A 25,848-nucleotide genomic window follows, 5' to 3' on the forward strand; every position below is an offset into this window, starting at 1 on the left:
AGCCTGCAGAGCACAGCACAGCACCAGCTACACTGTTTTTTTATTCCTTCAAAAGTATATTTGGGTCCCAGAAGGTTCATAGCTGCTGTGATGAAGCCCAGAAATGTACCTGTGATGCTACATACGTCTATAAACAACATACTGTTGAGTACAGAAATGAGAGTGTACAGACGAACGAGACAAGTAATAAAAAAATGAGGTCAACTCTTATATGAACACGTGATGAGAAGTTCACAGGGCTGCCACAGCCACACTGCTTTCCATAATGAGTCATTATATCAGACATAATAAATGTTTGAGCTTTTCCAGGCCATTTCTTCCATGAATAAAATTTACCGTTGCCTATTAGAGTGCTGAAAATATTTCATAGGATTTCCAGAGTCATCGGTCCAAAAGATTGCACCCATATACTCATTACCTCAGCGTGAGGCCGGTGATGGGACTAGAAAACCTTTTCACGACCATAATGCAGTATAACAACATTGTATTAATAAAAAGGTATGCTCACAGACTGTCTGATAAATACAGATATATATTCACCACTTTCTTTTATCCCCTATCACCCTTTCAGCCTGAGTGCTAATTTTCAATTTCATATATCTATTAAAGATAATAGTTTCATCTTCCTGAGAGAAGAACAAAGCTCTTGGTATACTCAGTATACCCGGGTCCAGACCTCCAGCTTTTGGGGGTTTTTGAGTATTAAGCGTCGTTCACCTTTCAGGCCACAAGAGTGCAGGACACACTAACGATATGAAGGCATCCAGTTGAAGTAAAGCAATTTAGGCTTCCTTATCCTTCCAAAACATGAAGCTGTAGGCTACTTAAAGCTGACAATATATACAACAGGAAGTGTTGTACTATACCAACTGTGATAATTGTGCTACAACGAAACAATTATTAACACTAACAGGCACTAAAAGTTGTTGTAACTATCAACCAAACTGCAGCAGGAGTCTCAACAAACTCACCAGGAATAACATCCACATGCTAACACGCTAACAAGCTAACAGGCCAACAAGCACTAAGTGTCTGACTCTGAACAAATCTGAATCTGAGCCCCGAAGCCTCCAGTCGGTCTCGGTATTCTTCTGTCAGTGTTGGAGCATATGGCTATTTCCTGGAAGTGATACATACCAGTGCCGACGTGGCACATTCTGACTAATATACTCACTACTTAATTGATTCTGTTATTATAATCCTTGTCTTTTTACATTGAAATTAGTTTTTTTCCCCTTATTTTTTTTGGGGGGGGGCATTGTTTGCCTTATATTTGATAGTGAATTTGTCGTTTCCTTGATTACGTTTGCTGCCACATGTCAAGTATTGCACCGTGATCAATACTTATAATAAATTCACTGCTTTGAATCTGTGCGTGTTGCATGCTGCTGGTTTCTGTTACACCCTCTGTCTCTTCATGTGAACATACTTTACAAACTTCACAGCCAGCGTTGCTGTTGTTGAGTGTCATTTTGAAGGCTGCAATCTGTATTGAAGTTGATTTGAGAGATAAACGGCGCATGCACAGCATCTCATGTAGGTTGGAGGTCTGTGGGGGTCACATCCACACACTCACAACCCCACTCCTCCAACCACCAGAGCCTTTGTCATGAGGTAACTAATACCTTAGCCTGAGGCCATGGCCCCATGCTGGCAGATGGTGGCTTAGAGGAGGAACTGCTGGTTCAAGGGGCCAAATATCCACCCTCTCTTAATCCAGCCAGCACCAACTCTCCTCCTGCTGCTGTTTTCTGCTTTCTATCAAATTGTTTTATCTCTTCTTCCTCCTCTCTCCCCCAGGAATAACCATGAAAAAAGTCCCTTTTCAATTATTTTTTCATTACAACTTTTTTTTTTGTCTTTACTAGGCTATTTTATTCTCCCACTAATGACACGTACTAGTACCCACCTCCTGAAGTGATTATCTGTCTATTCATTTATCGAATCATCTGCAGTATCTATCAATCTTCCCATCTATCCATCCTCTATGCAGCCTATCCCCCTTCCTTTGTCTTTGTTTGCCCTTTACCAAATCCTATTATCTGTGTCCTTCTCATTCCCCCATGGGCCCTTCAGTCTGACCTGAGACCAGCTGTTTGAACTCCTGACTGCACCAGTAAAGACATGCCACCACCTTCTCTAATCTGAAGTACCTGGGCAATGAGTTCATGCATTTAACTGGGAAACCATCTTAGTTTAGCCTGTTAGCATGCTAACATTTGCTAATTAGCAAAAAAAAGTGCAGCTGATGGGATTGTTGTTAGTGCTGCAGGTTATCATTAATTAAAATTTTCTTCTGCTTATTTTGGGGGAAATTTGATTAAAAATCGTGCTTCATTTGGATGGAAACTTGACTTATGTGTCTACCAAATCTCACGGCAACCCATCCAGTAGTTGTTGAGATATTTCACTCAAAACCACAAATAGTGGTGCTAGAGGAAAAGTCAGGGGATCAGCAAAGTGAGTAGGATTCATCATCTGGGGACCAGAATGTCTGAACACAATCTCATGGCAATCCATCCAGTAATTGCTGGGATATTTCAGTCTGGACCAAAGTGGTGGATCCACACAGCCACACTGCTAGTCTAAAAAGTCCTGTTTTTCTTCCTTCCTTCTCCCCTTTGTTTGTTTGTGTGTTGTTCTTTGCCTTGCTCTGCCCCTCTCCCGCCCTTCAGGGTGTGATGGATGATGCTGCTTCCACATGATATTTATAAGAGTTTGTGTCTCTTTCTCTTCCTCCTGCCCTCTGTATGTGTCTGTCTTTCTGTCTATAACTTGGCATTTGTATACCAAAGCAAATGTCACATATAAGTAATTCCCCCCTCTGCTGTGTATGTGTGAGCTTGGTACCCCCCCCCCCCCCCCCCCCCACACACACACACACACACTTTTCCTGTGCTGCAATTTCCGGCTGCAGCTGCATCCCCCTTAAACTCCTCTGCTGCTGCATCCCTCAGCCCCAATCCCATCATCCCTCTCATGTCCTTATTCCCATCACTGCTTCTCCACTTCTTTTATTGTAACCACTACCCCTTTCTATCCCTCTCATGCCCCCCCCCTCCTCTTCTGCCAGTCGTGATGGATAAGGTCTTGTGATTGCCTTGTCAGACCTCTGGAGCATCTGCCCCCTTGGGACTGTGGTGTTATTGTGTATTGTGTGTGCGTGTGTCTCCATGTATTCTTGTGTGTGTGTGTGTGTGTGTGTTGTCCATGGCCCCCAGAGTTGATTGGATTGGATTGCATTTACAGGCAGAGGGGCCGGATGGATGAACAAAGCACCGTCAGTCAGGCCAAGTCCTCCGTCCCCGCCCAGCTCAGACATAAGCTGTGTGTGTGTGTGTTGCTGTATTCGCGTGTGTGTGTGTGTGTGTGTGTGTGCGCCTGTAGGTGTCATGTCCTTTGTCTTTCTCACAAAAACCAGATAAGCACTTTCTGATTTTGCACACTGTGGACAGTAACACGCTCCGACCGGGTGATTACCAACCTTTTTTCAAACTGAGCATTTTCAGCCGACGGCGCCTCTCAGTGTCTCGTAATTGATTCGTATTGACCTTTTTGTTAAACAGGTCTGTTTACATCTTACTCTAGTTAGCAGAAAGTCAAATGATGTTATATATGTTTCCAAAACCCTGTTGAATGTAGACTGATTTTCCACCAGAGGATATTTTCCCGAACCTGAACCTTTTCATGAACTCACTGATCTCTGCATACTGTATATCCTATACAGAAAAAATAAAGTTCCTGCCGCTAAGACTGTTCAAAGTGCCACTGTAAACTATTGTTCAGGTCACAACTAGGACATGTTCAAACGTGTTACAACAACAACAACAACAACCCTGTTGCCTAAAATCTCTTTACATGCCACTAGCCAACAGTTTATGACTAATTTGAAAAAGTAAAAGGAACATAAAGGCACCCGGATAACATTCTTAATAAACATAAATAGGAAACTTTTGTAATGAATGTATCTGACATACAAAGTCCTCTGATGAACAGTTTTCTGTCTTTGAGTTTGTGTAACTCAAAGACTCAGTCAGGGTAGATTAAGATTATGATCTTTGTTGAATATTAAAGGAAAAAAATGATTAGTCTGTAATCTTTTTAGTTCAATGGACTGCAGCCCACAGAGTTAGTATGAAATTGATTCAAATATTCCACACTTTGTACTGAAAGTAATATACCACCATCCACTGTACGTACGTTACTCTCAAGAAAGTATTTTCAGCAGCCGACACTGAAGCTGTTGGTGATTAAACAACTTGAAATTAAAATTGCATTAACATTGCATGAAGAGTGCAAAACTTTCTTAGCAGGATTTCAAAATGCTTAACGTTAAGAGTGATGAATGAGAGGTGTGTGTGTTTGGGTTTGAGTCGAGTCCTGACTTCAAAAAGCACTTACCCAGCAAACCAGAGCTCTTTTCTGCAGTCCATCAGTGTCTGCTGTCTCCTGGTGCTGTCACACACACACACACACACACACACACACACACACACACACACACACACACACACATAGGTTGTGTCTCCTTCTTATTTTTGATATTAACTACAGTCATTCAGTCTGTGCTTTTTATGTCTGTGCTTCTGCGCTGCTTCTTGTCTAATAATGCAGCTCAGTGTCGCCTTATTTAGCTCATTTCACTGCTGCATGTCTTGTCTTATGAGCCTCTGTGTTGCAGGTTTTAAATGTCACCTGACAAAGTAGTACTAATATAAATATTGTCTTTTCTTTTATTATTGTTATAAATGATCTCCATAACTTTGTAATTTTAATCATATATTCTGTTTTTAGAGTGACTCTGTAACATCTGTCCAGGGACTACAGATGAAAAACTCTGGAGCATTTACAGCAACATGTATTAATGTGCACTGTCTCTGTTGAATAAACCATGAACACATGACGTGCATTCCTGGTTTTCCCCACATATTTCATGCCACATTTGCTGCATAGGATCAAACAGGTACTACGGATGAGACCGATTTTGTAAATTTGTTCAGTGATATTGTTTCTGATCCATTAACTCTGGTTCAGATTCTTGGTGGTGTTGGATTAAGAATTAGTCCAATTAGACTAATTAGACTTAATAGTGCTTCTATTGTACTTGTTCTGACCTTTGCTTTTCTGTATTTTGTGATTAAGCCATTTGTTTTGACTTGCCATGCGTCTGTTGTCTCATCAACATGGAGCTGAAATTGAGTTGAAATGAGAAGCAGTGTGAACTCCAGTCTGGAGAGCTGTTTGAGTGCACATGTTTGAAGCAGCTGCTCATCACAGCGCCGCCTCTCTTACGCTGATGTTCAATTCCGGATGATTTATTGTTTCAGGCTTTAAGTGACGCTCATATTCTTCTGCAGTAACGCAGCTTCATCCCAGCTGCTCCCAGTGAAGAACAAACCCTCTAACTGTAAATGTTACTCTGCTAAATGTTAGCTGCTCTTTTACCACCTTCAAAAACTTGGAAGCCGATTGTTTGCAGACTCAAAGGTCAAAAAGTCTAAAGCCCTTTCCAGACATTAAATACGGAACATTGCTGGCTTCATCAAGCTGTTAAAGTGATGGCTGTGGTGACTTTTACGTTGATCTTTCTTGCATCTTTATTTAAACATGACAGGATATTTATGAAAAGAGCCAGCTACTTGTCACCTGGTGCAAGAGGAGGTCGTATCACTGCTGGAAAACAGCAGGGAGATGAAAAGTTTAAGGATATGAAGGAAAAAGAGTGTTTTCTGTTTGCTCACAGGCTGCACTGATGGATTATGAATTTTACTTAAAACTTAATTAATGACCGTCATGAACGTGAGGGACGCTCACTGATCTTCTCACAGTGAATGCCCTAATAGATTTTCTGTCAGAAAGTACGAAAATACATGACGGGGACGCTCATTAAATTTCTATGGCTACTGTGCTCTATCTGAAGCTTTTCCCATATTCATTTGTTTATCCATGCAGTTGGATTAAAGTTTAAAACATCAGGAGGGAGACAGCTGGGCTGATTATTACTGTGTATGTGGAAGGCTTTTTTTAACCTCTTTTGGCCTGAAGCACAAGGGGGGAAATCAAGCATCTCCTTAACAACATAAAAATGTCTCATTCACAGTATTTATAGTTTTTTATAGTTAGACTGATCTGATTTTCTTTGAGCATTAGAGATTGTGTGAGAAATTGGTTACAGTGATCAGCTGGCTCTCTTATCCTCACCTGCAGTGACATCAGACTGTTGATGGATGTGGACCAGCAGGCATTATTCTGATAAAACACACATATTCTTTATAGTATACTATATTTACGATGAACAGTATAGATCTTGTGGAGATAGTGAACAACAGATAGATACATGATTAAATGGAAACCAAGCACAGCTGATTTCCACTTCATCCTGTCACCGTGCCATCGTTCCTCCCCTGCATGTGCACAGACGTGACATCTGTATAATTATCTCCAGCGGTCGAGTTGCTTCGTGTCTGTGAAGAGTCCTCGTATGAACAGGCGGCTTTAATTGTTGTTTAAAACACAGACTAGAGCCGCTATCCATGTAATTACTGTCTCTGTGACTTGCTTGTCTTTGTCTATTTGGTCAGTCAGACTTGTGTTGAGAGAGAGAGAGAGAGAGAGAGAGAGAGAGGGAGAGAGAGAGGACCAGAGAAAATAAGGTGTGTGTATCAAGTGTGTGTCTGTGTGTGTGTGTGTGTGTGTGTGTGTGTGTGTGTGTGTGTGTGTGTGTTTTCAGTTGGGGTCTTTGAAGAGGCAGCAGACGAGACGAGAGCTGTTCAATTTGCAATAGATCAACGTCATGTTTGTGTCTGCAAGGCGCACACACACACACACACACACACACACACACACACACACACACACAGTACTAAAAGAGGCAAACACTAGCACACACTTTGACACATACAAACATTGACACACACTCACCCAGACATGTAAAGACACACACAGACACGCTTCATACAGAGAAAATATATACATACACAAGCACACATACATGCACAGAACTGCTGGCTGTGTGTGTGTGTGTGTGTGTGTGTGTGTGTGTGTGTGTGTGTGTGGTATATTTGACCAGCTGTTGGGCTCTAAGCTCTTATTCTAAGACCCACTTTCATCTCAGGCAGCTCTCAGTGTTTATAGAGAGGGCGGCTCTTAGTCAGCATTGAAGTGTGTGCGAGTGAAAGAGACGTGTTGTTTGAGCATTTATATGTGTATAGGCCTAGTGTACTTTGTAAATTTGAGGTACTTGTACTTGACTTGAGTATTTCCATTTTCTGCCACTGTTACTAGCTACTTGGCAGATTAAGATTTGTAAGTTAAGTTTATAAAATACATGTCATGTGCTTACACAAGCTTAAACCAACCAATTTCAACCAATAATATCATGACTTCCACCAATCAATCTTCAACTTTTTGAAGATTCATTTGTTAGTTAGCTAGCTAGCAACAGCATGATACGTCGGTTATGGCATGGCCACTTTTCAATGTTTAACCTTCAACCTGCTGTTTCATCTGGACTTTAAAGTAGAAGCTAGCTGTACATAAAGTCGTTAAACTAGCTAACTGTACATAAAGTCGCTAAACTAGCTAACTGTACATAAAGTCGCTAAACTAGTTAACTGTACATAAAGTCGTTAAACTAGCTAACTGTACATAAAGTCGTTAAAATAGCTAACTGTACATAAAGTCGCTAAACTAGCTAACTGTACATAAAGTCGTTAAAATAGCTAACTGTACATAAAGTCGTTAAACTAGTTAACTGCATATAAAGTAGTTAAACTAGCTAACTGTATATAAACTAGCTAGACTAGCTCCACCTCGAGCAGCCACAACAGTATAATGCTGCTCTAACATTGATGCATCACTATTAACAATTTGATTATTAGTCACAGATGACGTTTTACTGCAGAATGAGTTCTTTGATTCTTTAAGTACACCTACTTTTTGAATTTTAAATGTAGAACTTTTACTTGTCATGGAGTATTTTGTACATTAATTTAGTGGTACTTTTGCTTGAGTGAAGTGTCTGAATACTTCTTCCACCACTGTGTGTGTGTGTGTGTGTGTGTGTGTGGTTGAAGCTAGTGATCAGTCATCATGTCAGTGTGTGAGGTATCATTAAACTTGACTCCAGAGGGCACAATAACAGCGAGTCGGGTTTTTTCTGCTCCTTACTCGTGGAGGTAACACCAACAGTTTTCTCCACCCTTCACCATCCTGCAGCCTTTTAAAAACAACTATTTTGTGTAGAGTGTGTAGTTGTGTCTTTGTGTCGAACCATAGCATCCATATGAGCCATATATAAGACACTGTTCTTAACGGACCATACAGTACTAGTTTTATCCCATTATTTGATGAATTTTGCCTTATATTCTTGCTGATTGATTGATTGATTGATTGATTGATTAGCCTGTGCTGCTTCACTACACAAAGATAATACAACTCTGACAAAACGCAGCGGATAGTTTATGACTCATCCATAAGAAGAGAGGCTAGTTAATGCGTTCTTCCGAATGGAAGCTGATCTGGTTGCCAGTAGATCTGTGTGGATTACGTTAATAGCGAGTGAAGTTTGCTTTACCTTCCTCTCCGTCCTCTTCTCTCTTCATGTCTTCTTCTTACAGCCTCTGTCTTCTTAACATCTCCACTAATTTCCCTTTCCTGCTGATGCCCTATTTCATCTTTAAAATCACTTGATTCAGTCAGTCTCCACGGCTGCTCACCATTTACTCATTAGTACGAGTGTGACAATACAGTGTGGCACAAGGACGGGCATCGTGGGACTGAAATAAAGTGCAGTATCCAGTAAATCTGGCTCCCAAACAGAGTACACAAGGTACACTGTACATGAGGCGCTGAGCTTTTTGTCTGGTGTCTTCTCTCGCTCCACAGTGAAGAGCAGGCTGTGTTCAGATACAACAATGAGTGAATCTTCAGTTCATTTTGCACCACAGCGGTTTTGCAGTTTGTGTCTTGTGTTTTCTGACAGTCGGTTCCCTGACTCATAGTGGATACGTCTCCTCAGACAGGCTGAAAACTTACCTGGAACTTCAGCTTCTCTTATCTTCTGTCTCCGTGCAGTCACGCTCAGGTTAACTGCGAAACTTTACTCTAGTGGAACTGAACCCAACTGAAGTGGGTCTGCATCTGTTCACTTCCACTCAAGTGTTTCCACTGACCTTGTTTGGGGTCCTGCTTCCTCTTAATATGGCTTCACATTATATAATGCATCTGTATGGCAGCATTCACCACAGCACTATTGCTTTGGAAATTGGGATTTATGGTCGCTGGGATGTTGTTTACAGTGGCGTCGGATGCTGCTGCCAGTTGTATGATCACAGTAAAGAATGCCCCCTCAGTTATTTAGACTATAATTAAAGTTAAATGTTGGTTATCTACAGCATGCAATAACAGGCAAATGCAGGTTTTATCGATAAAGCGTGTGTGTGTGTGTCACCTGTCTGCTCTGAAACGAACCTCAGAGATGAAACATGAATCAGTCAACAGTGTTTTCAGTGTGGGTTTTATTTATTAGAACATGACATGAATGGAAAGAAAACAGAGAATCACAAACACATCAGGCTGATTTACAAAGAGCAAACCTCCCCACCTTCACAGGGAAGTAGAAATGAAAAACAGAAAGATGGTAGTACTTCATACTCAGTAGAGAGTAACTTGTCTTAATGGATTTTTCATGTTCAAGTGCAATACAATATTCAAACCGTAGTCGTTTTGTTCAGCAGTTGGTTCAGAGTGAATGTGTGTTTGTGTGTCTTTATACGTCTGTCATACAAGCTATGTGTGTATTTGTAGTACAACTTGGAATGAGAGCTTCATTAGATAATAAATTCCTTCTCTGTGTTTGATAAAGTCTTGTATAGTGTTGCTGAAACCTCCATCCTGCTGTCCTGAGGGTCGGATTCTTGCAACACATTTACCCTGAAGAGCAATTTGAGACTTGTTTTTGTTTTCTGAGGCTGCACTGTACCAGACGAACAAAGATACCTGACAAGGTGTAAAATGTGTTCAGCGAGTTGACGCTGCACAATTATGCACCTCAAAAACCATGAAGGACTTTACATTCACTCACAGTGCAGTCTGTGAGGAATCTGTTGTTAATGAGGGAATTCTGCACTGCATGTGTAGGCGCACAAAAAGCTCAAGTTATGAAATGTGTTCATTAAAAATCAGACCAGAGGTTGAGTTAATTTTCCAGTGCATGACTAGTTCAAATTTACCAAGGTTGGACTTTGTTTCTGCTAAAAATCCCCTCAGTGTACTCCACAAAATCCCTATTAACGTTGTAAATAGATTACACATTTTAGTTTTTACCTCCTGCTGTTTATTTTAGTTTTGGAATAATGAGTCAGATTCAGCTGTTTTAGGTATTCTTTCATAATGAAGATGCAAATATCCAATACTTCTACTGATAATATTCAGTAGTTTTTATTGTTCTCGCCATGGGAAACTGCAACGCTTGATTTCAATCCATGCAAATTAAATTCTTTTAGCTAGTTTTACTACTACAGTTACTACTGTAACTATACTACTGTACTACTGTGAGTTTTCTAATGTAAAAATACTGCTGTAGTTGTGGTGGGGAAAGACTTCTGTCTATTGTTAAACCTGTATATTCAGTATTTGTCTACTTACTAGAGATCTATGCTGATCCAGGCATATCTTAATGGATCAGTAACGTGGATCCTTTCTTAACTGAACTGTTCTGTGTGTCAGTGTGAAAACTGACACCTGGATTGTCAAAATACATAAATTCACTAATACTAATGAATCTGTTATTGAATCTTTCCTCGCCGCTGACGTCACTTTCACTTGCCAAAATAACAAAGGTCCTATCAGCTGTTGCTCATTAACATTGATTAATTGAGTAACTTGGTGACAGACCAAAATAAACCCTTGCTGTTGTCGGGTTTGTGTGTCTGAACTCGACCAGAGATCATTTGTGAGGGAAGACGCTCCACTCTGTAACACCACTGTACTATCGTGTTTCTGTAGTTCCATCAGTGTGAAACCATCAGCTGATCTCACGTCAGTTTCAGTTCGGTTCTTTGTGCCATATGTTTTGGTTATTTGTGTTTGAGTTATTTGTTAAAAGTTACCAGAAAGCTGTGATGCTGCCCAAATATACACAACGACCCAAACTGGACTGGTTCCACTAACTTGTGTCATTTATGTAAATAGAAGCATCAGACTGGTTCTCTCCATTCGTGAACTAACTATGAATCATCAGGGCACATGCGTTGCGAGCCGGACCCGTAGTCCACTGTAGCCCTTTCATTTCAGCTGCACTTCACAAGCACCAGCACAGCCTCCATGTGAAGCCACACACGGATCACCGAGCTGAACCACACAGAGATGTTTTTGCATAGACATCAATTCAAGTCAGACTCATGCAAATGGACGAAAGACGCGAGGACAATGAGCGGGAAGAAATGAATGAAAGACAAAAACTGAGCGTGAAGAGGACGGATGAAAGACGTGATTAAACGCGGCGTCCACAGTTCAATTCAGTTCATCAACAAGGTTATCTGACTTTATAAAAATAAGTGAGCTTGTTTAATATACCACGTTATGATCATTGTTTTTAAAAACAAAGAGAACTCTATGCTTCGACAACCCATCAAGTTAAATATTAATGTATTTGTTACAGTTGAAAAGTACACACACGTGTATTTGCCTGCCAATGTGTAGCTACTCATCCGGCTCTGTTTAGTATTGCTTTTAGTTCACACTGTCAGTGAAGAGGGAGTCAGTGCAGTGACCGAGGCCTCTGTGTGTGTGTGTGTGTGTGTGTGTGTGTGTGTGTGTGTGTGTGTGTGTGTGTGTGTGTGTGTGTGTGCGCTTCTGTCTGTTTACAAGTCAGTTGGTTGTATCTGTGTGCATTACACTAATTTGATCGTCAAGATCATCTTTGTGTGTATTTACATATGTCTGTGTGTGTGTGTGTGTGTGTTAGTGAGGCCAAGCAAACATGCAGCATTAAGTCTCCGACACTCTGGCAGGGACAGTAAACCGAGCTGAGCATCAGTTTCATTGGAACAAATAGAACAAAATAAAATAAATGTTGCTTTCTACTTTCACACACAGAGGAGGGACTCTGCCACAGAACTACAATAAGTAGAATAACCCAGATCCTAATGTGGTAATCAATCAATCAATCAATCACCATCATAAGTCTGACAACAGTGATATCGGTACCGATACTCTTTGATCACTTTGTTCTGAAAGAATTTAACAGATATTTTTATTTCTTGCATAAACAACAATGTTGAATACATTAAAACTAAAGTTACCAACTGTGTGCTAATAATATCAATTCATTAATAACATAATAAGACGGCGTCATCATTAGCAGACAGAAAATGCTGAATGAGGTTTTAATATGAATCACAGCACAGACTGCTGCAGGAGCTTATTGGCTTTTTGGTTTGGAGTAATTAGAAACCAAATTAATACCGGCTCCCTACCTGAAAATACCTTTTCTATCGATTGTACATTAATAGTCAGGCGGTTTTGATGGATTACTGAACTTTTACACAACAAAATGTTGATTCCATCCATAACATTGTGAGTGAGTGATGGATTTGTCAGATTTTGGCTGCCTCTCATCACAGTGTGTCCCTGATGTATCTGCTAAGAGCTCACAGGGTTGTTTGCTGACAGGTCTGGCTTTCAAAAGTCACTTTACCAGAGCCCCTCGCTGTTATTTCTGCTTGAAAATGAAATCAAAATCAAATCATACTTGATTGTTTCTGTAAATTGCAGGCCACCACAGCTGCAGCAGCACACACCAGGACGTGGTAGTTGTACTTTATTCTAGTTCTGTGGATGCTGAAAGTTGGGAAGCAGGCAGGCAAACAGTTAGAAAGTGTGTGTGTGTGTGTGTGTGTGTGTGTGTGGTAAAATGTCCAGTTTGAGCTCACAAGTGAAAACACTACTCTTCTATCTAACAAAAACATCTGGTTAGTAGCATTACAGTGATAATTATTTTTTCCCCCAAAACAAAAACAAAGTAAATTTTGTTCACACAACTAAAAAAAGAAAAACCTCAAATACAGTTTTACAGTATTTACCTGCAGCCAAGATATTTTGTTTCTAAAACTGTAAATGTAATACTCCTTTTAATAAGTTAAAAAATAATTTAAACAACACATTTTAAAATGAGAATAGTGAACAAAAACAAGTACAGACTGTTAACGCAAAAAGACGTTTTAAAATCTGGTGTATGTTTTTAAAAAACTCTATACAACAAATACTACAAATAAAGAAAAACAGACAGTAAGCAGAAAGGAAGTAGTCATATACAAGTAGACATCATTGTATACAAAAGCTGAGTTGTTCAGCTCAGTGTTAGTGACCAGTGATATAAACTCTCTGAGGGAATATTTCATATTAGTCAATAAATATGAGAGTATACAATAGAATAAGGAGCAGGGGACAAAAAGAGAGCAGGAAACAGACGAGGAGGGAAAAGCTGAATAGTCTCTATGGCTTTTACAGGCTGTGTGGCCCAAATAACCTTTAATATCAGTATCATCATACAGTAGCTACAAACACCCACCGGACCCCCAAACAGTCACTCTGATACGGGCAGAGCTACTAAAACAAGTCATGAATAAAAGTCAAACAAAACCGACTTTTAGTGAGAGACGTAAAGTGGGATTATTGGAAAATGTCGATGACCTGCTGCGGTAGTTTTAACTTGCAGCATGTTTATGGAATCAAGAAGCAGAGCCTTTTAAAAAAGGAATGAAGTCACCTTTAAACTTCCTTAAAGATGAAGAAGTGGTCAAACCATGTAAATACAAATACATGTAATCTATATACATGCAGCACAGGGAAGTTGAGACCAGTGGCTCAGAGCTTTTTAAAACCATGGCAACCCAAACACCAAAATAAAGCGTCACAGTAGCTGTATATAGTGAGCCATCACCTTGAGGATGCTGCTGTACAGGAATGTCTACTTCTGCACATTTTTAATCACCACTGAGAAATGAAAAGTCAGAAATATCCCACATGCTGCCAAATAACTAGTACTCACTGTCAGGATCATGAGTACATGTGATCAGACGCTGTGCTGGATATTTTTATCTTTTTCAGTCAACAACATCTTCTCCAGTCTCACCTGGTTTTGAAGATTTGAGCGCTCATAAAACTTTGTTTTTGAAATTGCCAGTCAAAGAAAAAGCTGACACAAATATGATGTTTGTGTCCTGTAGAAAAGGTCAAGAAGGCGAGATGGAGAGTATTATTTTTTAACTTCCATTTGTTCTTTCATTTATTTTTCCCATGTGGAGCTTAGACGGATATCAGCATGAAAATTTGACAACCTCTCTCATTGCATTTCTGATTACCCATGAGCCTCTGCAGTCTGGCTGTCTGAGTTCTTAACTGGGATCAGTTAACAGATTTTGGCAGCAGGTTCTGAGTTAATTATGGCTGTTTGTGTGAGTTTGCAGAGAAAATGGCTACTTCTGATTTAGAAACATATGAAATTACAACCAGCGTTAGTATCGTCCCTGTAGTTGCTCTTTTCCACGGGCCCACGTCGGTCAAGAAAAACAAGTCTAATCAACCAGATTTGGACATATTCCATGAACAGGCGACAGACTCTGACTGTGGTAAACAACTTGAGCTTGCTGTGTGGTGCAGTGGACAAACACCGAGTCTGCGCTGCTCGGACAAACGAGCATTTGTTGCTGCGCGCGGCTTCTACGTCACATCTGAAATCATACATGTTCCAATTATCCCACTTTGACATTTTTGAGCAATCAAGAAGAAAGGAATAAGAGATGGAGAGGCAGAGGAAGACAAAGAAAGAAGAGAGAGTAAAAGAAGGAAAATAAAACTGCCCTTCCATCTAAAAACCAGCCTCTTTCCCAGAAGCTACCTCAGTGATGCAAACTCATCCTTTCATTCCACCTGCTTCATTAGTACGGCGCAAACTTCTGTCTCTCCGGCTTCTTCATCCCGTTGGCTGAGGATGAGATCTTGGCCGTGTAGGACGCCAGGGCCGCCGCTGCATGAGCCTGAACCGGAATGGCTGCTGTCTGCATCGAACCCGGTAACATGGGAGCCCCGATAGCCGCCGCAGCTGCTGAGGCAGGAGGGGTGGAGAGTGCCAGGTAAGGGATGGATTTCATCCCCAGGAGGCTGGAGAGGGGGAGGGCGTAGGGAGCGCCCAGGATGGGAGCGTGGGGCAGTGCGGCGCCCATCGCTGCCAGGGGGGAGGAGGAGGAGGACGAGGCGGAGGCAGGGGGGGCGGGCTGGGTGAAGCTCATGGTCAGGTCAACGGGAGACGGCATGGAGGAGGACTGGGCGGTGGATTTGGCGGTCTCTAAACTGGAGGAGGGGAGGGACGGGGAGGAGGGAGGGAGGAAGAGGTTGGGAGGGGAGGTGGAGGGAAGGGAAGGGACGGAGGGTGGAGGGAGGGGAGGAGAGGGGTAAGGGAGAGGGAATTTTGGATGGAGAAGGGTTAGAGGGTTAAATAAAAGACATGTTAAAAAAAAATCAAGAGTACAAACCAAAAAGAAAATTAAACCCAAACCAAAAAAAACCAAACAGGATATTTTGGAGAGTAAAAATGACAAAACTAAAATCATAAGACAGGTGTGTTTTGCTGGAGGTTGCAACAGATTATTGTAGGGGAGTTCGCTGTACGGATGGGGGGTGTGCTGTATAAGTTGGGGTGATGGCTTGGGAGGGGGCTTAGGGAGGAGGGAACAAAACCATTATAGATATATTAGGATGGAAGTTGATGAAGCTGGTTCAAAAACAGGAAAAACCACAAAAACCCAGTTAGAGAGCTGAAGTCCCGCTCCAGGTCCAGGTTAGCGTCTGTGCTGCTAGCTTCTGGTTCTTAATGTGTTCTGTACAACATGGTCTCCTTCATTACACTGGGGTTTTCATATTCTTAGCAAAATGGATACCAGTGACTGTCCTGGACGTTTAACAACTACAGTAGTTTTAGCCAGAGGAGTCAAACCTCAAGGTTGTTGAGTGCTAATGACATCATTTATCGTGGGTTAAAATGATAATGTTGTTAAATGATACAAGCCAAAAGAGTAGTAGATACCCATTTAACTTAGAATCTGACATAAAACTCCAGCGTTATCTTTCAGCTTTTTAGAAAGACCAATGAAAGACACCCACTATGACAAAACGTAGGCTAGCTTGAAAAAGACCGGGAGAGGAACTTCAGCTCTCTTTTTAAATATTCTGCAGCAGCTACAGAGTCAATAATGTGTTTCACATACATCATCTTGATAATGACAGCTGATGACAAGCCTTTGTATTTACACCTGATGCATACACCTGTCTCCGCATGCAAATAAGTTATGCAGATGTGGTCTGCGTGCATTTACACCAGTTTCCTCAACCAGGTAAGAGATCCAGATGCAGATCACATCTGTCTTTCAGGTGTAAAGGGGGCATTATAAACGTTTCAGGATATTGCTTGAAACAGCAGTATTGTAGTTCAGCAGATTGCGTTTAAAGACGCTGAGACGTTCAAGAGTTCATCTTAGAAATATTAAGATTGCATGTACAGATCAATGATCAATATCTCATAAAAATTACCATCCAAGTGAAAACAATATCGTTATAGTCTGGTAGCACTTTATGAGTATTTGTCTGGCTTTAACAGGGAAAAGGCCTGTGTGCCATAGTTTACAACAAAATTAAAAGATTCTGCGGCAGCCATTTTGAATGCATCAGCCAAATGAATGAGCGTTGACTTGAATGGAAACATTCGTTGCATCCTGGCTCCTTGCCTTTCTCTCCACACTGTCTGACAGGTTTCCTGATTGCACTTGAAGGTCCAGAGGGAGCGCGCTCCAAGGCATGAATAATCAACAGCAGATAAAAGGGAGTCACGTTCAGATCAGAGCGGTCATCCCCCATTTGTCTCTGACAAAACTACACAAAGCAAACGCACTGTTATACGAGAGAGGGAGACGTGTGATTGCATCGTAGAAAGAATTAATGTCAACATGATTTTCTAGCTGATGCAGATATGTGATTGAAACAGGTGATATGACACCAGGCTACAGCAGGGAACATATTGCATCGCACATGTGCCCCGCTGCCTCCAAGTTAGTGCCCACAGAAGACTTCAGCAGCTTTGTTAGATTTTGCCCAGTAACCCAGAAACCCACCAGTATCTCATGCTGGATTAACTTTTCCAGTCCCCAGCTGTTCTGAGTGTCAGTTAGTTTTTGGTAATTTAACTTGATTTTGGAAAATGCAGGCTGTAAACACAAAGATAATGAGAGTCTTAAAGCTCGATTTTGACAAAGTCAAGAGCCCCAAAATGAGACAATAAATGCAGTGAATGTCGCCCTGCTTGATATATAAGGAAATGTGCAGTTCAACTGCCGTATCATGCTGTGAACCTGTTTGTCCGGTTGGTGCTGATGATGATGTCTGATGATGTAGAACTTGTCTTTGTTTACTTTTTTACATTAAAGGTGCCCTGTGGAGTTTTCTTGTGAACAAATAAAAGTTATGCTCATATTGTTAGACCTCAGCAATTAACACAAACATGTATTTGTTCCTCATAAAACATTTGCAAAGCAGATTTAAAAACATAAAAAAAAATATTTAAAACCTGCATTGTTTACATCCATGTTTACTCGCTTGCAGTCGTCTTCTTCTTCTTCTCTGAATTTGTTGGTGCATTGCTGCCTTTCTTACTGCGTTACTGCCATTCAGTGCAAGTAATGGAGCGGCATAAAAGTGACAGCAGGAGTGTGTATTTTGTTGTTTTTTGTTGTTGGTTTTACAGTATTTGAATGTGAACTGAAATACTAAAACAATTTGGGGACATTGTTTTGTCAAAACGAGGTCAGTAATCTGGCACTTAACAGATATGAAAATATTGATTTTGAAATATCTTAACACATGAGAAATCATAATCAGGTCTCTGATGATGTTGCAGTATTTCATCTTTTAAATGTAAATGTGCTACAATCCAATCCCAGGCAGCAGCATTTCACCAGGATGTCCCACGTGAAGACATGAATAATGACCTCATGAAGAAATACAGCTGTGCTTGATGTGCGCAGGCGGGCCGGCTCACACTGAACACAACAGGGCTCATTACATGCGAGGTGTACAAGTCTAAAGATACTGTGACTTCCAGATACTAATCCGCATCCTCTCGTACGTTCAGTGCATCCTGTTGGATCAAAGAGGGCAGGCAGCTACGTTTATTTAACCCCATCAGTCCCAACGTCCTGCTCACTGTTTATGGGAAGCTTGTACACGAACTGATTGGTCTAGCTCACTGTCAATCATGTGAAATGAACAATCACACTTGGTTGTGAGTGGTGACTATTTACCACAGCGCGCCTGTCTACCACAGAGAAGGTATTCTCACAGGTGATGTCATTTCATTCAGTTTCTAGTATTAATTTAGCTGCTGTTCTGAGGTCAGCCGATGAGAGACCTGGCCAACGGAAGAAATCTCATCTGTCTGTTGACTGATTAAAAAAAAATATAATGAAAAAGAGCGGATTCGTCATGGATACCTCAGCGTCAGTCTGTCACCTTCCCTGACCTGACATTTCAGACTGAATGAGGCCGACCCATCTGTACATGTGCTTTACACCCTGTGTGTGTGTGTGTGTGTGTGTGTGTGTGTGTGTGTGTGTGTGTGTGTGTGTGAGAGAGAGAGAGATTCGCACAACCTATTCTCCCTGCTGTCAGTGGCAGGAAGAGTGGTGAGTGAAATATCAGTTTCATCCAGAGTCCAATCATGAATTTGCATATTCATGGTGGTAACTTGTATTAAAGCTCCCTGGCAGTCCTGAGCGTCCCGACTCATATTAGACGTCCGTGTGAAGGAGAAACAAACGTTAGACGTTGAGCTTCATTTCTCTTTATCATGTAGTGATTCTCACGTGATAAATCCTACAGATGTACTATATGAAGCATGAGCAGCACAAAAGAGGGCACTTCTGCCACAATTCAATAAAAAGGTCAATCATCTTTGCTGCCATTCGATTATACTTGACGTGCGATTCTGAAATTTATACTTGCTTATACAAAAATGAAATGTGATATTTTCTATCCGACATAACGTTCGGCAGCTTTTACATACAAATGAGCGAGAGCCATGACTGAAACCTGCCTGAAAGTTAACCAGAATCATTTCATCAAAATATAGTCACAGAAAAGTAAAAATTAAATGAAACATAAGCACTAAAACTTAAATAACTGAAGCAGTGATTTTGTATTTAATTTAAACAAGACAGACATGATGGAGGCCTTTAAGATGGTTTCCACTTTAAGTCATAAACTACTATAATCATTTAATAATAAATAATGGTTTGTGTAGATTTTGTTTGATCTGTAAAATGCCAATCAAAGGCACATTTATGAATTACATTTTTATTAATTACCTTTGTGTGATCATTATTTTTAATCACGTTGGAGGTATCCATTTTCCTGCGTTTATAACCTTTAATTTTGTACTTTATTGTGAAGTTTGTTTCAGTACGAGTACTTTAAAGTAAATCACTAATTTTCTTTTGGACGATATAATTATTGAAATATCACCAGCGATGATGGTTTAAATGTGATGAATTAATGATACGGGTACTATAAACAGTGGTGGATTGTAACTAAGTACATTTAGTACTGTACTTGAGTACAAATGTGAGGTACTTTCTACTTCTGCTCCATCACATCTCAGAGTGAAATATTGTACTTTAGTTACTAGTTACTGTAAAAATTAAGATTTCTATTACGAAAGATATGAAGTTTATAAAATTTGTTTTGTTACAAATTAAACTCCCCAACAGTTTATACAAGTCCAGCTGAATCCATCAGTCCATTAATCGATCAGTCCATTAATGGATCAGTGGACTGACAGGAAGTGAACTGATGGTGTGAAACCATTTCCTGGTTCCAGCTGTTCAGATGCAGATGTGCTGCTTTCCCTCTGAATGCTGTTAATAACTGTAACGTCTTGTTAATAAGACACAGGGGGACAGTCACAGGGGGACAGACACAGGAGGACAGACACAGGAGGACAGTCACAGGAGGACAGTCACAGGGGGACAGTCACAGGAGGACAGACACAGGAGGACAGACACAGGAGGACAGTCACAGGGGGACAGACACAGGGGGACAGTCACAGGGGGACAGACACAGGAGGACAGTCACAGGGGGACAGTCACAGGGGGACAGACACAGGAGGACAGACACAGGAGGACAGACACGGGGACAGTCACAGGAGGACAGTCACAGGGGGACAGTCACAGGAGGACAGACACAGGAGGACAGACACAAGGGGACAGTCACAGGAGGACAGTCACAGGAGGACAGTCACAGGGGGACAGACACAGGAGGACAGTCACAGGGGACATCTGACTGCTGGAGTACTGATTATACTCACAGACTTTGACTGAAGGAACATTTTTCATGCAGGATGTTTGTACGATTTGCCGTTAAAGTGGCCTCTTCGTAACATGGTGAGAATAAATAACTTCATAGTTATTTTAAGATGATTTGGTGCTTCGACTCATTTGGTAATTTCATGAAAACAGAGCTCAAACTATTGACTGCATATACCTCAAGATTATTATAAAATGGAAGAGGTGCACTGAAGCAGTAACGGACTCCGACGCTCCTAAAGGTTGTGTCCACAGTGGCTTTGAATTAGTCCAGTTTTCTCAGTTATTCAGTGCCTGCAATGATTGAACATAATGATTTGGGGAAGAAAGCTTGACAGAGTTGTTTCATCTGTGATCTGAACTCTGTCTCTTATCTGGTGTTCATTAAAAAAACGTCAGAGTTAAAAGAAAATACCTACCAAGGAAGCAAAGGAGCAAAACTTCCATTCCTGGAGAAGTGAGTGAAACTTCAGCCTGGTTTAAAGTAAAAAAGCAACTGCAACACTCGTCGGGTTGCACCGTATCTGATCTGAGTACTGGTGGCGTTAATAGCAAAGGAGACGTTCTCTGCATTTATTTTGACATCATGCGGCTCTGAGGGAGATGACAGCAGTCGTATTCAGATACTTCCCTTTAGTCTGGATGCTTACCATGAAGTGATCAGGTACTGAGCCAGGTTGATGGCTATCGGTGTGCCGGTGATGGTGACGTGGCGGTCGCTGGTGCTGTCGATCTGACTGCCGATCTTGATCTGAGCCCCCGATACCTGCCGGATCTCATTTATCTTGGTGCCCTGGCGACCGATGATTGAGCCAATCAGCTGTGGGGAGGACGAGACAGAGAGGATTAGAGACATTTTAAGAGTTAATGTGTGCTGCAGCATTTAAGGTTTCGGAGAGTAAAGACAGTATTTTAACTTTTTAATATTCCTTTTCTTTTAACAGTTGTCAGGCCCGTCTGTGAGTCTGTCTGTCAGCCCATGTAGCAGTTCATCTCTCTCTTTCCTCTTACTTTGAGCTAATGTCAGCATGCTAACATGCTAACAATAACAATGCTAACATGCTGATGTTTAGCAAGTAAAATGTTTACCATTTTAACCATCTTTATTTAGCGTGTTAGCATGCTACCGTTAGCTAATTAGCATTCACTCTGCCACTGTGACCAGACCTTTATGGTACATCGGATAGATCCTATCAATAGACGACCAATTTCATCGTAATGTGTCCACCTTAGTTGACATAAAGAGGGTGGACAAAATATTAGAAACACTTTGAAGGCATCAGAATACAAGTCAGCTACAGCTACCAAAGTGACCACAGTGCTGAATGAACTCCTCTCTGACACATTCACAACTAAACCTGAATATTACAAACTTCATAAAACGTATTTTGTAGCTGCTGAAAGGACGTCTGGCTTCATTGTACCCTCCCCCCTCTGAACCCACACCTACACCCCACCCACATCTCTCTCTGTGTAGTTTATGTTGATGTCCATCTGTCCATTATGTTTGCTATCTGTTCGTGTCTAAGAATATGGAATAGCAACAGGTGGTGAACTCTGACTCATCTGCCTGCCATGAGCTCAGAGTGTGTGTGTGTGTGTGTGTGTGTGTGTGTGTGTGCTATACTGGTCCCACTGGGGGGGGTTTGTCATGCTGTATGGGTCACAGCAACAATAGACAGATAGGCTGACACTTGGTGTCAGTTCAGACCATAAATATGTCTCGTTACCCTTTTAAAAAAGCGAACAGGCGTTGGCGGGCCGGCTTGAGGCTGCATCGCATCTCCTGCGTGTCAAAGTTGCATTCGGAGCTTAACTGTGTAAAAAACTGAAGTGCTGATGAAAATGTTTGCGAGGAAACGTGAGGACTGGGATCAAATGAGACCAACAATGAATATTAACGACACTGCATCATAAAACTGCGTCTGTTGTAATAAACAGAACTGTTACAGATCATTGCTCTCTGTGAAAAAAACAGGTTGCATATATTTAAAGGATTGAAGTGACAGGAGAGATAATGAGGAGTACAGTCTCAGCACCAGAGAGGGTGTAAATGTGATCCAATTACAGAATCATAACAATGGTATATTTTAATGACCCCTGTAAGGGACATTTGGTGTAAAGAACCAGTGCACAAACAGCTAATTAACCCTCGGCACACATGGTATTAAATAACTTCATCATCTACCGTTAATTATTTATTTTACTTGTAAAGAAAATTAAGAGACAATAATGTAGTAATACCTCAGAGGGTAGTGATTCATTTCAGGTTAATGACTTCCAATGACTTCTTTTTTCTTGTGATCACAGTAAAGTTATTTCTTGATTTCAATATACAAACTGGTTTTCATGCTGTTAGAACTTATTCTGTCAAGACACGAGAAATAAATGAACACATGTCGTCTCTCTGAGCTTATACGATACGATACAGCACATAAGGACGGCACGGAGACATTATGGGTCAAAGAAACTTGAAATTTCTCCTCAGTCAACTGGAAACAAACAGGCTTCAATCTGTTCGAGGATACTACTGTTCACAATAACAAAGGCACTAAGGCCAAGCTAACTTGCACAGGCAGCAAACAAGCTACAACTCAACTCCCTCACCAGGTCAGTTTGAGCGCAGCGTTACAGACCAAAGGAGGAGTCTGCATCGTAGTAAGAGGGTTCAGTTCTTGCTCAAGGACACCGTGACATGTGGGCAGGAGGAGCTGGACCTGCTGGACCTGCTGAGCCTCCCTCTCTGTTTGAAATCATTTTTGAATGAAACTTCTGAGTTGCAAACTTCACTCCATCTGTGCTCCCTCCTCTCAGCCTCCTCTCAGCCTCCTCCCTCCTCTCAGCCTCCTCTCAGCCTCCTCTCAGCCTCCTCCCTCCTCTCAGCCTCCTCTCAGCCTCCTCTCTCCTCTCAGCCTCCTCACAGCCTCCTCTCAGCCTCCTCTCAGCCTCCTCTCTCCTCTCAGCCTCCTCACAGCCTCCTCCCTCCTCTCAGCCTCCTCTCAGCCTCCTCCCTCCTCACAGCCTCCTCTCAGCCTCCTCTCAGCCTCCTCTCAGCCTCCTCTCAGCCTCCTCCCTCCTCTCAGCCTCCTCCCTCCTCTCAGCCTCCTCTCAGCCTCCTCTCTCCTCTCAGCCTCCTCCCTCCTCTCAGCCTCCTGTCTCCCCTCTGTTCTCTCCATCCTCTTATGACCCAGATCTTTCCTTCATTCAGTATCTTTCATTCCTTCAATGCATCCCTCCCTCTCTGTCTGTCTCTCTCTGTCTGTCTCTCTCTCTCTGTCTCTCTCTCTCTGTCTCTCTCTGTCTCTGTCTGTCTGTCTCTCTCTCTCCCTCTCTGTCTCTCTCTCTCTGTCTGTCTGTCTGTCTCTCTCTCTGTCTCTCTCTCTCTGTCTCTCTCTCACTCCGTGTGTGTGTGTGTGTGTGTGTGTGTGTGTGTAGCTGTAATGACACTATGGGAGATGGAAGACAAAGCGCCAGCTGACAACAACCAGGTCAGGACCATTTGTGTGAACTCGCACTGACACACTGTCTGAAAAACTTGTATCTCCGGTCTTGGACCATCATCCATCAGGTGTGTTAACAACTAAACCAGGATTTTTATATATAATTTTATATAAAATTATCTTCGGTCTCCTAGAAATTTCGTGTTTATACTGAAGTGCTAATCTGCAAAGACACATTTTCAACAATTTTCATGAAGGAACATTGTTCATTAATCTGGTTTTTAGTTAATTGATCTGGCGCGTTGCAAAATGTTGATCCTGAACGCACCATTAAAGTGTTCACTTTAGAACAACAAACATTGTGTGGAAACATCCAGTCAGTGATTACACAACGTACTCTATGAAATGAATTGTATAAAAACATTTAAAATTTAAGTTCGCCTAGAAAACAAAATGCATTTTTATTAGAACTGTGAAGATTTGAAATGAGAGCTGAACAGAAACTCACAGTGACGTCTGTGAGCTCACAGCAGCCTCATAACTGATAAATAACACAGGAGAGAATTGATGAAGAGCAGCAACAAAGATTTACTCTGCAGCGTGTACTCAAATCAAACATGTCACTTATCTTTCTGACTTCACTAAAGCATCATCACCAACTAACACGACAGCTGAACAGCCATCAGAGATGTTTGTCTCTATAACAACAGGCAGTGAGGTGTGATCACGGGGACCAGGGCTATTGATATGTTGATTGACAGCGAGATAGACCAATCAGTTCGGGTGCAAGCCTCACTTAAACAGTGGGCGGTCTGTTGGGACGGATAGTTCAGGAACATCGATGCTACTTTCAGACGTCGCGACTTAAACCACTTTAAACCACAAGAACCGCAGCGGCGCTCACTGGGAAAACAAGCTTTGGCTTTTACTCTTTCTACAAGGTTGACTGCTCTGGAGATATGAGGTTTTTGCAGGTTGCTGTACAGTGTTATGTGCCCCCCCCCTCTGAGCGGCTTTATGTAAGTGCTGTTGGGTAAAATCAGCTGAAGAGGAGAGGAGGAAGAGGACGGACCGAGGGCTATTTTTGGGCGATTCCCTGCTGCCCTTCTAATTTGGAAAGGTTTACTGAAGGAGAGGGGGGGGGCAGAGGGGGAGAGAGAGGGGGGAGGGGCAGAGGGAGAGAGGGGGAGAGAGAGAGAGAGAGAGAGAGGAGGGGGTGTCAGACAGGGCTGTTGTTAAATCTCTAACTGTGAGCTATAGGATGTCATTAAGCTGCTCTGCTTGGCCCTGCAATGACTCACACACACACACACACACACACACACTCACACACACACACACACACACACTCACACACACACACACACACACACACACACACACACACACACACACAGGGTCTTCAGCCTCCCTGTTGTTCTCTGAGGCCAAACAACATGTGAGCAGGATTGCATGTTTAATGTGTGTTTCTGTGTGTGTGTGTGTGTGTGTGTGTGTGTGTGTGTGTGTGAGAGAGTCGTTGCATGTTATAATCCCCACATAAACATGAATGGGGGGGGGTCGGTCAGGGTCAGGTGTTGATTGTCTTGTCAGAGTTTCCAGTGGAGACGTGACCTCATCTGTCTGCAGACAACTCATCCACACAGACCCAGTGTGAGGACATGTTCACTGAACGTCACTGCACGACTTCCTGCCTTCAGATACTGAGGAATGAGCGGCTGAGCATCAGCGAGAACAAACCACATAATCTACTGTGTTCGTGCGCCATATTTAATATAGTATATAAATCTGCAAAACGCTGGTTTATATTCAGTGACATTTTTTGTCCAAAGCCAACTTGTCTTCGCTTCCTCTCGGCTCGTGGCAGCTACGTGATGTTAAGCTTAGGGAACAATGTTCTGGGAAATAAACTTTAGTTAAGGTACGTTACGGTAAGAAACTAAAACCCTAATCCAGTCAGATTAGGTCGTGGTCTCTCCAACTGCACGTACATGAAC

General features: G+C 41.9%; 1 protein-coding gene across 1 annotated transcript in view; it reads right to left on the reverse strand.

Annotated features, from left to right (window-relative positions):
• Nucleotides 1–14,942: 14,942 nt before the first annotated feature.
• The window catches only part of pcbp4 (poly(rC) binding protein 4), a 49,968-nt gene continuing 39,062 nt past the window's right edge, over nucleotides 14,943–25,848 (reverse strand). Inside the window, exons 12-13 of the mRNA XM_070902129.1 lie at nucleotides 21,062–21,231; nucleotides 14,943–15,354 (exon numbers count right to left, since the gene is read on the reverse strand). Coding sequence (XP_070758230.1) covers nucleotides 14,943–15,354; nucleotides 21,062–21,231 — 582 coding nt within the window. The remainder of the gene's footprint in view (nucleotides 15,355–21,061; nucleotides 21,232–25,848) is intronic.

Source organism: Enoplosus armatus, chromosome 3 (assembly GCF_043641665.1).
Source record: "Enoplosus armatus isolate fEnoArm2 chromosome 3, fEnoArm2.hap1, whole genome shotgun sequence".
Taxonomy (NCBI): Eukaryota; Metazoa; Chordata; class Actinopteri; order Centrarchiformes; family Enoplosidae; genus Enoplosus; species Enoplosus armatus.